The sequence below is a fragment of the Mytilus californianus genome, unplaced genomic scaffold (genome assembly GCF_021869535.1).
Source record: "Mytilus californianus isolate M0D057914Y unplaced genomic scaffold, xbMytCali1.0.p SCAF_17, whole genome shotgun sequence".
Classification (NCBI taxonomy): domain Eukaryota; kingdom Metazoa; phylum Mollusca; class Bivalvia; order Mytilida; family Mytilidae; genus Mytilus; species Mytilus californianus.
The window spans coordinates 2,709,356-2,722,920 of NW_026262659.1; the positions used below are offsets into that span (position 1 = coordinate 2,709,356).

General features: G+C 33.4%; 1 protein-coding gene across 1 annotated transcript in view; it reads right to left on the minus strand.

Moving 5' to 3' along the window:
• LOC127726238 (alpha-latroinsectotoxin-Lt1a-like) overlaps positions 1–13,565 on the minus strand; it is a 235,827-nt gene that overhangs the window by 18,258 nt on the left and 204,004 nt on the right. The window contains exons 25-26 of the mRNA XM_052233545.1: positions 7,373–7,451; positions 2,826–2,911 (exon numbers count right to left, since the gene is read on the minus strand). Of these exons, the coding sequence (XP_052089505.1) occupies positions 2,826–2,911; positions 7,373–7,451 (165 nt within the window). The remainder of the gene's footprint in view (positions 1–2,825; positions 2,912–7,372; positions 7,452–13,565) is intronic.

Consider the following 13,565-nt stretch of genomic DNA (forward strand, 5'->3'; position numbering starts at 1 on the left):
TGTAAACCATTAAAGGTCAACGTACGGTCTTCAACACGGAGCCTTGGCTCAAACCAAACAGCAAGCTATAAAGGGCCCCTAAACAATTAGAAGTGTAAAACCATTCAAACGGGAAAACCAACGGTGTCTAATCTATTTAAAAAAACCGATATACTTGCATATAAATCCATATACAATGAAACGGTTTTTGAAAAGTGGACCGAACGTTTTGACCATCGAAATTTTGCAATAGAAATACTAGTTATGACCACAAGATTTTAACAGCCAGTGCAGGACTCGCACGAACGTTAGATTTAGTTAGAGGGGCGATATTCTGACGCGTTTTTTAATTCTTGGTCACCCATGTTTAGAAAGAAAGGGGAGAAATCCAAACAATTTCCGACCAATCACAAACGTTGTTGCAAATTTGACCTTCTGACGTCAAAGGATTTCCCATAATGCAATTATTGCTTATAAATAAAAAACTACTATACCAATTGAATAAAAAATATTGCATTCAAATGACATTTTATACCAATTGAATAAAACCTATTGCATTTGAATGAAAATTATACCATTTGAATGAAAAATTATACCATTTGAATAAAAAAATATTGCATTTAAATGAAAAAATATACAATTCAAATAAAAAAATATTGCATTTAAATGAAGAAATATACCAATTAAATAAGAAATATTGCATTTAAATGAAAAATATCAAATTTTTGCAACCAATACCATGCCATATGTATTAGGGAAAACACTGATAATGATTAAGAAAATTTTACTTCACATGATAATTTTTTGGAGCAAATCATCGTCAGCAAAAATATAAAATTCATATATAATAATCTTATTGTAAAACATGCACATCATCAAGTTGTAAAATTTTCAAAATGGGAAGATTGGCTGCATACTAACATTGAAGACTGGCAAAAATATTGTTGTGTACTTCAGAAAGTTGTAGAGATATGTATTTGCATAATTTCCAATATAAATTATTACATAGAATTCTTCCTACAAATATATTTTTATTCAAAATTAAAATCAAAGACTCAAAATTATGTTCTTTTTGTAGATGTGAAGATGAAACTATTGGTAGTTTATTTTATGATTATCAAGATTTTTATATTTGTTCTGTGCTTGTCTGAAAAAGACTGAGAGAGAAGATTAAGGGGAGTGGTTTTCGTTTGTTGCTGTGCATCATATTTGTATTCGTTCATTATTTTGTACATAAATTAGGCCGTTGGTTTTCTCGTTTGAATTGTTTTGACATTTGTCGTTTCAGAGCCTTTTATGGCTGACTATGCGGTATGGGTTTTTCTCATTAGTTGATAGTTTTTGTGTCATTTTGTCTCTTTTGAAGAGTTGTCTCATTGGCAATTATACCACATCTTCCTATTTTTGTATATATAGATAGAGCTGCCCAATCCATAACTGTACTAGATATAGAACTGCCGGAATCTGTTCTAGGGTAGAACCGTCAGAATATTTTTTATAGCGTAGAACTGTCAAATATATTCTAGGATTAAACTGCCTAAAACTGGTCAACGCCAGAATTGTCTACGACTCTTCTAGAATAGAACTGCTTCTTTCAGGAAAGTTATTCCTCAAGATGTTAAAATAGGTTGGAACTTATCTCAACTGTAGCTTATAGGTTAATACGCGCCCTTCAACATTAGACATCTGATGCCTATACAGGATATCAAGGTCGTTAGCTTTCTCTTCGTTATTAATCATGGTATACGTATGTTATGAATGTCGTACCTGGTAGGAATATATGAGTTCATATAGAAAATTGTAAACACTTAAAAAGAAGTTGTTATTTTTTTGGCGATCAAAAAGTGGAATAGGGTGGGGGGGGGGGGGGGGTAACGCCCTCTACGCCACCTGGCACCACCACTGGTTAACTGCTTAATATGCTGAATTAACTAACAAATTCTGCTGCAAGTAGTAAATTACTTGTTTTCAAAATTAGTATAGCTAAATAAAAATTAAATATTAAATTGCGTCAATCAATAATAATAATAATAATCTCGTTCGTCAGTGAAAGTTTAATTTATCTCAACAATACACAATACTGATGGATTGTAAACAATGCTGATCTAAATAATTTCTGCAAGACGATAACAACGTTAGCAAAAATATAGCATATAAGACGACACGAGTTGTCCTTCTTGTATATAATTCTGTGAAAAAAGTTATATCGCTAAGACGTAAGCATTTATAGGAAAGACGTGGATAAAGCGACGGTTGTCGGATGACTATTATCATTAGATGATAATAAACATAGCATTTTATAATTGATAAATTTCGAAACTGCTTATCAGTGCCCAGAAGATCCTTTTCCGGATGTCTCAAATTTAGTTTTTTTTTCTGGCATTATTATGGAATTCAATATTCTTTAAAATTATGGGCTACATAATATTACTAGAAATATTATTCAATCTCATAATATTATGGATTTTTATAATACAGATTAAATTAAGGAATTCCATAAGTGCCTCGACTGATTAAAGATGTTTTAAAAATGATGCAATATCTAGGGCTCAGAACTCTGGGAAAGTATGTACTTCTGAACTAGTATATGTCATATAAAAATTGAGTTAATTACAGTTAAAGAATGTTGATGCATCATTCAACAGGATTATTTTATCCTGTAAACAATACCCAAGAGTTTACATTTTCTACCAATACTATATGTGCATACGCCAAAAACGAACAATCGGAAAGTTTGGAATTACATCATTCAGGTAAAAGATATGTAATACTCTCTTATGGCACATTGGATGCAACAGGTTAAAAAAAGGCATTACAAATTTAAGATAACCACTATTTCTTTTTACCTTTGAAGTTTGTTTACGTCATTCTCTTCGCCAGCAATTAATAAGGAAAATGTGCTCTTTTCATCATTAGTAGTGTTTACTAAATTCTGCAAATGAATATATTTAAAATTTAGTCTTTTTTCAAGAAAATGATTATACTACAAAAAGGAACATTAATATCAAAAATTACAAAAGCAATTTGAAAGATAATAAATGAGTGGAAACTAAAAGCTCTATATAAAAAAGAAAAACAAACTAAACCAATAATCAAAATAACTAGAGATAAAATAAAACTTTAATGATTTGTACTATCTACCTGAATACTATGATATATTTATGTTTAATCTTAAATGAGCACTTTACATTTAACCAATAGTTCCAAGTGGTGAAGTTGAAATCATTCTTTCGTAAATTTTACGGACGCCACCACCAGTTGGTTGATTGTAATGGAATACCCGTTTCTCAGATGATAGCGGATATCTTCATAATGTCGTCACAACGATCCGGCCCCCTTTTCCAGAATGTGACTACCGAATTCAACTTTTACCGGGTTTGTACTACCATGAGCAACACGATGGTGTCGAATTTGTGGAGCAGAATCTGCTTCATCTTTGGGAACACCTGAGATAACCCCCAGTTTTTGGTGGGGTTTGTGTTGCTCAGTCTTTAATTTCTTTGTTGTGTGTTCTGTACTATTGTTTGTCTGTTTGTCCTTTTCTATTTCAGCCATGGCGCTGTCAGTTTTTTTCGACTTATTAGTTGCATGTCCCTTTGGTATCTTTCGCCTCTCTTTTACACTCAACTGATATAATTTGAAACAACTTAAGAATGTATTGTTATAGCATGTCTATGTTGAAATGTACTATTATATTATTTTATTTATTTATGTATCTCTCTGTCCTGAGTGTTCTTGCATTTATTTGTACTGTATTCCTGTCACGAAATGTTGTCATTTTAGCGGAGATTTGACATTGACATATAAGCGGGAGATTTGGCTAGCCATAAAACCAGGATCAACCCACCATTTTCTCTTAAAATGTCCTGTACTAAGTCAGGAATATGGCAGTTGTTATTACATAGTCCGTTTCTATGTATATTGGCGTTTGTTTTTTTAGCAGTTCAGTGTTTCTGTTGTTTTCGGGTTTTTTTCGTCTTATAGTTGATGTGGTTACCTCAGTTTTGGTTTGTGACCCGGATTTGTTTCAGTAAAATCGATTTATGACTATTGAACAGCGGTATACTACTATTGCCTTTATTTAATGTTGCTTCAAAATTGCAGAGATTGTGATCTAAGATTTAGCAGTAGATCGTTAGAATTTTTAAGAATCTCCATCTGATTGACATCACTGGTGGAACATATTTCATCACACTTTTTTTGAAGGCCATTTTGTGCTATAGAAAGAATAGTAGTCAGCACTTGAGAAAGGCGTTAAGTTGAACATCTTGATGATCCGGCTATGTATTGTTCTTTATAAGGAGTTTTGGTTTCCAGTATAATGACGGTAGATTGTCTTCGTTTTCTATGATGTTAATATCAAAAGAAAGAAGGACAGATTTTTGATTTTGTAAAATTTCATTATTTGTAAATACCAGGATTATAATCATCGTAAATGATGTTAAAGAATATGTAGAATTACCAGTTATGCTGTTTATTCCAAGTTTTTTTGTGAGACATTCCAAGTAATGGTTTTTACATATGAAGACATCATTATTGGAGGCTTTATCTGCCGGAACAACGACATATTTGTCATGCAAAGAGGATAAAGCATCCACAACCGCCGGGTTCTTGAATGGATTAGAAACCCTTGTGCTCATAGTACATCGTAGTTTCTGAATTCGTTTCTGAATGCATGATCGAATAGCTTTGATCCATTCAGACAAAGTGTCCAGTTCTGGTTCATCTGGTTCGCACTTTACCCATTTTCTGGCATAGTTCTCAACTGCACCCATCAGTAACATGAAGTTCTTTTTCCAGTTGATGGGCCGGAAAATTCTGTATTTTGGTCCATTTGCTAACAACTCTCTTACTTGTTCATTGGTTACGATGCCAAGGTCGCCAGTAATAACATGACCACCTAGACTATAATTGTATTTTGACGATGCACATGAGCAATCCGGAGGTTTGGATTTCATATCTTGGAAGTTAAAGGCCTCTAAAACCCTCTTGTTGTTGAAAATCGCGGATGCAATATGCTCGGTGTAAGTATATGACATTTCAGGTGATGCTTTATTTTTGAAGTATTCAGGTATAGTTTTTTGTACAGATTTCTGGTGGAAAATATTGTAAATATTGAGAGCAAATTGTTAAAGTTGGCGCCTGTTAAAACGTTTAAACCCGCTGCATTTGAATGCAACTGTCCTAAGTCATGATCCTGTTGTTCAGTGGTTGTCGTTGTTTTGTGTGGTTTATAAATGTTTCTCATTTCTCGTTTTGTATATAGATAAGGCCGTTGGTTTTCCAGTTTGAATTGTTTAACACTAGCCATTTGTGGGCCTTTTATAAATTGCTGTTTTGTGTGAGCCACGGCTCCGTGTTGAAGGCCGCACTTTGATCTAAAATTGTTTACTCTGTATACATTATGACTTGGATGGAGAGTTGTCTCATTGGCAGTCATACACCATCTTCTTATTTATATTGATACAAGTGATGTTAATGACTAACCCCTTTTTTGGTTTTATTTTCAAACTGAAAATTAAAACAATAATCGGGTTGTTTTCTTGGTCATTTTTGAATAGAAAAAGTAAAATAATAAAATTAACGAACTCCAATGAAAATTCAAAACGGAAAGTTCCTTATCAAATGGAAACACTAAAAGCTTAAACACATCAAACGAATGGAAAATAACTGTGATATTCCTGACTTGGTACAGGTATTTCCTTATGTAAAAAATGGTACAGTCTATGGTGAAATAATCGAGAGAACAGTATATGGTGACAAAAAAGCTGTAATAATACGTTTATACTCATATTGTGGTCTAAAAAAAGACATTCTATCACACATGTTATGAATATTACGAACTTAACTAATTGGCCATTGACCTAGTTTGCATAATAATTGATGTCTATTAATGTTTTTAGATATAGATAAATGACCATCAAGTGTATCATTTTCCTGACTTGGTACAGGCATTTTCTTGTGTCAAAAATGGTGGATTGAACCTGGTTTTATAGCTAACTAAACCTCTCACTTGTAAGACAGTCGCATAAAATTCCATTTTATTGACAACGATGTGTGAACAAACAGATATAATAGGTAAAAATGTCAAAAATGGGATACAGTTGTCAACATTGTATTATAATCTTAATCACTTTAAAAAAAACAATAAAATGTTTCAACAAAGAAACACAAAATCGCATATAGACAAATCACATGAGTAAAATCGAAAGATAAGAATACAAAACTTTACCATTGCACAATATAACAATGACGGGATGTATAAGTACCGAGCTTCGTCAAATGGATATTACCAAATAAAGGCAACAGTAGTTTACCGCTTTATCCGGGTTACAAACTAATACCGAGGGAAACATATCAACTATGAGAGGAAAATAATGGAACAACAGAAACACTGAGGTGCAACAAAAACAAACGCAAACATACATAGAAACGAACTATTTAATAACAACTTCCATATTCCTGACTTGGTACAGGACATTGTAAGAAAAAATGGTGGATTGAACCTAGTTTAATGGCTAGCCAAACCTCCCGCTTATATGGCAATGTTAAAAAAATATCAAAATATCACTAAAATGACAACACTAGCTGCGTGACAGAAATACAGCACAAACAAACGCAAGAACACTCAGCACAGAGAAACGCACAAATAAATGATATAATAGTTGATACAACATGTAAACCGCAGAATAACAACAAACATCTTCCCTTAACGATAGCACAGGACATCACAAACAGTGACGTATTTTTGTTACGAATATATAATCTTGAAATTCTTACAATTATATTCACAATACTAGTCCAAACAATTATCATGATTATGACGGTATTGAAAGTCCATTTGAAATAAATGCTTGGATGACGTCATAATTATTTGAACTAACACAATACTTTATCCATGGACAATGGAAATTAACTCGACTTTACTGACAAATGAGACATATGTGAAATGTACCGAAATACAGAATTCAAACCACAAACGATAGGACATAACACAATATCCAACCGAAACCAAAAATAGACTAAACAGTAACTGTAATAATTTACAAAGACACATACAAGAATACTACAACACGTTATTAAGACGATAAACAACGTCAGTACCTAGAACCTGTACTTTAAGACTTTTAAAAGAAAACTGGTCATACTATCTGCCCAGAGTCACTTTCAGCGTAACTTCTGGTTGAAGTTGCAATGAGACTGCCGATTAGTTTAAACCATTACTGTTCCAGTTGCAACTGTAGATCTATATTTTTAAACTCTGATCACATAGCGTATTTGCTATTGTTAGTTATTGCACTCGGGTAAAATTCAATCAGTTTTAGACAAGATGTCAATTTGATGTAATAAAAAAAGACTAGTGTGGGTATAGATGATCAAAAACATTTCTTACCGGACAGTTGTTCGTAAAAATATTGAGTATGTTTTCTCTTCCTTCCTTTTTGGCTGCTTCAAATGGTGTTTCCCCCCACCTAAAAGAAAGATAAGATAAAGTCAGAACTCTAATACATTCAATCGTATGTATGATTACTCGCCTTCAACTAATAGCTACCGTACACAACGGCTGTATACAAGCTATGTGGATCTAGAGACTGTCGAAATGACGAATGATTTGTATCCACAAACTATATTTGATATATCATAATCTAGTCGCACAAGAATAAATTTAGGTAGTAAAGACGTAAGACTCCCAAGTTACAATCAAAATACTTAAGTCGAAGAGAAACAGATAAATTCATGACTACCACTAAACAACAGACTCCTACTTTGGGACAGTCGCATAACGAATGTGGCGGGCTTAAACATTTATGAAGGCGCCAACCCGCCCTGTAACCTTGTTCATGGGGTTAACAGTACAACATACACACAAACTATATAAATCAGATTGAAACCGCAGAAAAAATAGATAACAAAAACACAGACTCGACGTGGCGGGATCTTAATACACTCCTCACAACAAAACAGACAAAAAGGACAGATCTGAGAGAACTAAAAGTTACTCACAGCTAATTCAACAACAAATACTAAAAAATCATGTATGTAAGATTAAAATATCATTCAGTACGCATCGAACATTAAATGGGTTCAGTGTAGTAATTTATTATTGGGGTAGAAAAATCCGTAGTAGTTAGAAAACTCAATGTTTTGTAAAAGTGAGGAGAAAGATACAAAAAGGGACATTCAAACTCATTAGTCGAAAATACACTGACAACGCCATGGTTAAAAAAGAGAATATTAATACGCAAACAACAAAACCCAAAATACAAAATGTACAATTAAAGACTCAGAAAACGGAAAACTCATACATTTGTTGACAATAGAATAATGGAAATTAGACACAAGATCAGTACGTTTCAACGAAGGAAAATCCTGCTGATATTGCAAGTAGAGGCACATCAGTTTCAATGATGAAAAAAATAGCCATTGGTTAACAAAATATAGAACCGACTTGCCTAGATGTTATCCTCACAATATAAGTGACGACAAGCATGATTGGATTGGATTGAAATCAAAAGTATCTTTCTTTCTTAACGTAACAATATCTGTATTGCATATTTGCTGTAACAACTTACTAAGTTTACAGCTTTTAACTTAGTATCCCTCATCTTAGTTTAACGTATAGTTAAAGGAAGCACTATTTGGTAAGATATAACTTATTCATAATATTAGTATCTATAATATAATTCATTTCACAACTATCATTGTGAATACAGATACATTCCTTTGTAACTTAGTTTTCTGGAATCCACTCTGTTATCGATATAATCATTGTTCCATTTACAATTTTGGCACACTGCTGCTTCAGCAAAAGAGGAACGAAAGATACCAGAGGAACAGTCAAACTCATAGATCGAAAACAAACTGACAACGCCATGGCCAAAAATAAAAAGACAAACAGACAATATAGTACAGATGACACAACATAGAAAACCAAAGACTAAGCAACACCAACCCCACCAAAAACTGGGGGTGATCTCGGGTGCTCCGGAAGGGTAATCAGATCCTGCTGCACATGTGGCACCCGTCGTGTTACTTATGTTATTACAAATCCGGTAAATAGTCCAATTCGGTAGGGTCACGTTCGTGAAAAGGGAGGGTATTGTAGTTACGACATAAGGAACATATCCGATATCATCTGTGAAACGGTTATTCCATAACGGTCAACCAACTCGTGATGGCGTCCGTAAAATTTACGAAGGGATGACTTCAACTTCAACATTTGGAACTCCTGTATTTAATAGCTTCCTTGTGAGCAGCAATCCTCTATCAAGGAAATCATGATAGGAAACACAAGCCCGGGAATATCGTATCAATTGGGAGATATATACTCCGTATGCAGGCGCTGCTGGAATGTTGCCACAGAGAAATGGAAAGTTCACAATTGGGAAGCTGAAATCATCTCTTTTGTCGTAAAGTTTTGTTTTCAACCGACCATCATTGTCAATTTCTAGATGTAAGTCAAGATATGAGGCAGACTTAACTATATCTGTAGTATCCTTTATCTCTAGTTCGATGGGATAGATTTGTTCAACATAGTCTCCAAATTTTGTATTATTTAGTGAGAGACATGTGCGCTATCTGATGTGTCTTCTAGATATTATTATTATAAACAGGATTTATCTTATTTGATAAAATTTGGTGAGTATACAAGTTTTGTTTTTAGTTATGTACTGACATTTTCTTGTCGACGTGTATATGTATTGCACATATTATATTATTCCTTTGCGAATACACAGTATTTCTCCACGCTAATTAATAATCGTGCTGATATATGTATACTTATTTTTGTTTAACGTTTGTGAATACACATTTTAAAATCTAAAACTACAGTATGTTACATGTCGTGACTCATGCAATTTTATTTGGGGGCAAGCTGAGGACCACCTCCGGGTGCGGGATTTTCTCGCTGCGTTGAAGACCCATTGGTGGCCTTCGGCTGTTGTGTGCTCTTTGGTCGAGTTGTTGTCTCTTTGACATATTCCCCATTTCCATTCTCAATTTTATTTTTTACAGAGTTTGTCTTTAGTGCCGATTGGAGACAGTAGAGTGCATCCCCGTGCTTCAGGTTTATGCTCTTATAATGTACTAGTAAATTGAGTGTGTGTCCGAGCGAGAACATCTCTATGTTCATTACTTTAGGAATATTTATTCAAAACACAGTTTTCACTATTCAGCCCCATTCTACTATTAAGTCAGACGTCAGACGCTACCCTGATATACCCTGTCTTTTGTTTTTTGTCCTCAAGTTTTGTTGTTAACGTATTTTGTCGAGTACTTAATGACGGATAGCGTTAAACGTCTTTAGCCGAGCAGTTTTATCACTTTTTACTTTTTTATATTCCTCTGTGCTGGTTCATATTCTGGACGCCATTCTTTGCTATTTTCAATTGGTAAAAAAAGATAACAAAAACAAATCATGAATCTTCGAAATGGAAAAATACTTAATACTAAACTCGTTCAAAGGGTATCTTCACGTCTCAATCTTCAAAATCGATTATCTAAAAATACTACAATCGCTAACATTTTTAATAAAAAAAATCGTAGTTACCCTTCTATCTATAAGTGTCATGCCAAAAAATGACTTACATGTCCCCGTCTTTCCACCAACAATACGGTAAGGTCAACGTTTAATGGTCACATATTTTCGCTAAATTTTGAAACTGATATCACTTGAAAAACTAACAATATTATATATTTACTCACATGAAACAAACCGGGATGCGATATTCAGTACGTAGGTGAAACTGGACGATATTTATCTAAACGCACGCAAGAACACCTTTATCGTTTTAAAAGACCCCATCAATTCAAAAGTATCATTTATCAACACCTTAAGAAGCACAATCATCCTTTTAAATATTTAACAGTTCAACCTTTAGAAGTAGTTAATAAGCAGCCTGGGGAATCTCATTCAAAATTTGTACGATCACGAAAAATAATTGAATTAAATTGGATTAAAACTTTACAGACAGTCTATCCTCTCGGTCTTAACGACAAAATCATGGGAATTGGTAATATATCTATAACAGATTCTGTTAACATTTTGGACATAGTTTCTAAAACAGTACGTAAAAACCGTTCTCATGGGCGTATAATAAATCGCAATCAAAGAAAATTTTGTAATAACAATACAAATATTTCGGACCTAATTTCTATTTCAAAAACAACGGTAGACACTATCTATTAACCAAGCTCTGTTCTTTGCCTGTTAATAAATTACATCAAATTTTGGAGGAATGCAACACAATTCCATATTGCAGTCCTAAGTATGAAATCGTCCAAATTATAATTGCATATTGTTATTCTAAATTGTTTCCCAAAATTCATCGCCCTGAAGATCACAAAAACATTTTATTAAAATTAAATATGTCAATAAAGGTTTTGATTTCGTAAATATTGCCGGTATTTTTAATGATCATTCTGTTAAAGAACAAATTCCTGGCAATTTTGATAATACTGAACTCCCTCTCATTTGTCATGTTTACAAAAAAACTACCCGGAAATATGTTTTTAATTACAGCGAAGTGTGTAAAGGTGTTAATATCAGTGACAATACACCTACCTCATGAAATTGCAGTAAATCCGAATACATTTATGGCCCCAGTTCCCATGTTATAACAGGAGACCTTAACATCGTTCGTGACCGAGAGTTGAAATCATTCCTCAGTAAAGGACCTAAATGTCGTCCCCCGTCAATTATTAATTGGAATGAGTGTCGTAATATCATCCACGACTCACTCCGTACTTACTGCTCTAAATGGATAAACCGAGAAAAAGCTCACAAGAAATCATTAGATTCTTTTTTTAATTCGGTAATGCACATAGTTGATATACGTATTCAACATTTTAAAGATCATTTTACTCCTAACAACAACCATAAGAGCCCAATTTTCCGTATCAAACATAAGCTTAAAGAAATATATTTTTGTCCCGACTGATAAGGCTGCTAACAATATCATTATTGTTTGACATAAATTTTACATTGATGTTCTACAAAAGGAAATCACAAATTCACCAACGTTCCAACTGACTCCATTTTCGGAAAATTACATCTGTAACAAACTGTAACAAACATAAACTTTAAGCTACCTTTTTACAAGCAGAACCAAATACAATGAAATTTCCAACTATGTACTGGCTTCCAAAGCTGCACAAACCTCCTTACAAATATAGATTTATTTCGTCTTCAAGCCATTGTTTCACTACCAAACTATCTATGTTACTTACTAGTACACTTGGTACAATCAAAAATCTGGTAATAAATTGTTCAAATAAGGCCTTTTAAAATAGTGGAATTAATTAATTTTGGAGTGTCAAAAATTCGTTGGAAGTACTTAATAAATTACATGCTTATATTGGTGATTTCGAATCTGTTCAAAGTTTTGATTTTTCTACCCTATATACCACGTTGCCTCATAATCTTCACACATCTGATTAAATGGGCATTTAAAAGTCGGAATGCGAATATATATGTTCAAACTCTTTTAGGTCATTTTTAAGTAACAACAAACAAAAGACCTGCATTGATACTAAAACTGCCTTTGAATTTTTACTAGATAACATTTTTGTTCGCTATGGAGTTTCCGTATATCGTCAGGTTATTTGAATTCACATGGGGACTAACTGTGCACCACTTATTGTGGATCTGTTTCTGTATTGTTATGAGTTACAATTTATGACTAAAATCAGCAAAGACCAATCGAAACAACATCTGATTCAAAAATTTAATAACACGTTTGGTTATTTATATGATATACTGGCTCTCAATAATGACGACTTCAGTATGCACACTAAAGAGATTTATCCTGCCGAACTTACTTGAAATAAAGCTAATACTAACAATGAACACTGCCCTTTTCCTGGATCTCGATATATTTATCTTTAACGGGAAGCTTAATACCAAAATGTATGATAAAAGAGATGATTTTTCATTTCCTATTGTTAATTATCCCTTTTTAGATGGTGACGTTCCCTTGTCGCCATCTTAAGGTGTTAATATATCTCAACTTGTTCGATTCGCTCGAGTATGTAACAACGTATTTGATTTCAACGAAAGAAATCTCTGTATTACTGAAAAATTATTACACCAGGGTTTTCGATATCACAAACTGGTCAAAACATTTACTAAATTTTATCATCGGTACAAGGACATCATTCGTAAATATAAATCAACATGCAGACATCTTATACGTTCAGGTATTTCACATCCAATATTTTATGGTAATATTCTTTACAAAGCACAAAAATGTCGGCATTCACCTCAAAAGCTAACCAAACCTTTAAACAGACTTTTTAGGAAAGGATATAGTTACAATACTGTTGCCAAGTCATTAAGGATTGCATATTTTGGTATTAATATTGATTCACTCATAGGGTCTTTGCATCGGAAATAAACACATTTATTCTAAAACCAGTTGTTGGCATGATACGGGTTATGTTCATCTCATATATTTTATGATGGTATGATACTAAACCCCTAACGGGAGGGATTGTACTTGATTTTCATATGATGAAGTTATAATCTTTAAATCAGTTTGATTGAGGTCTGGAGCTGGCATGTCAGTAACTGCTAGTAGTCCTTTGTT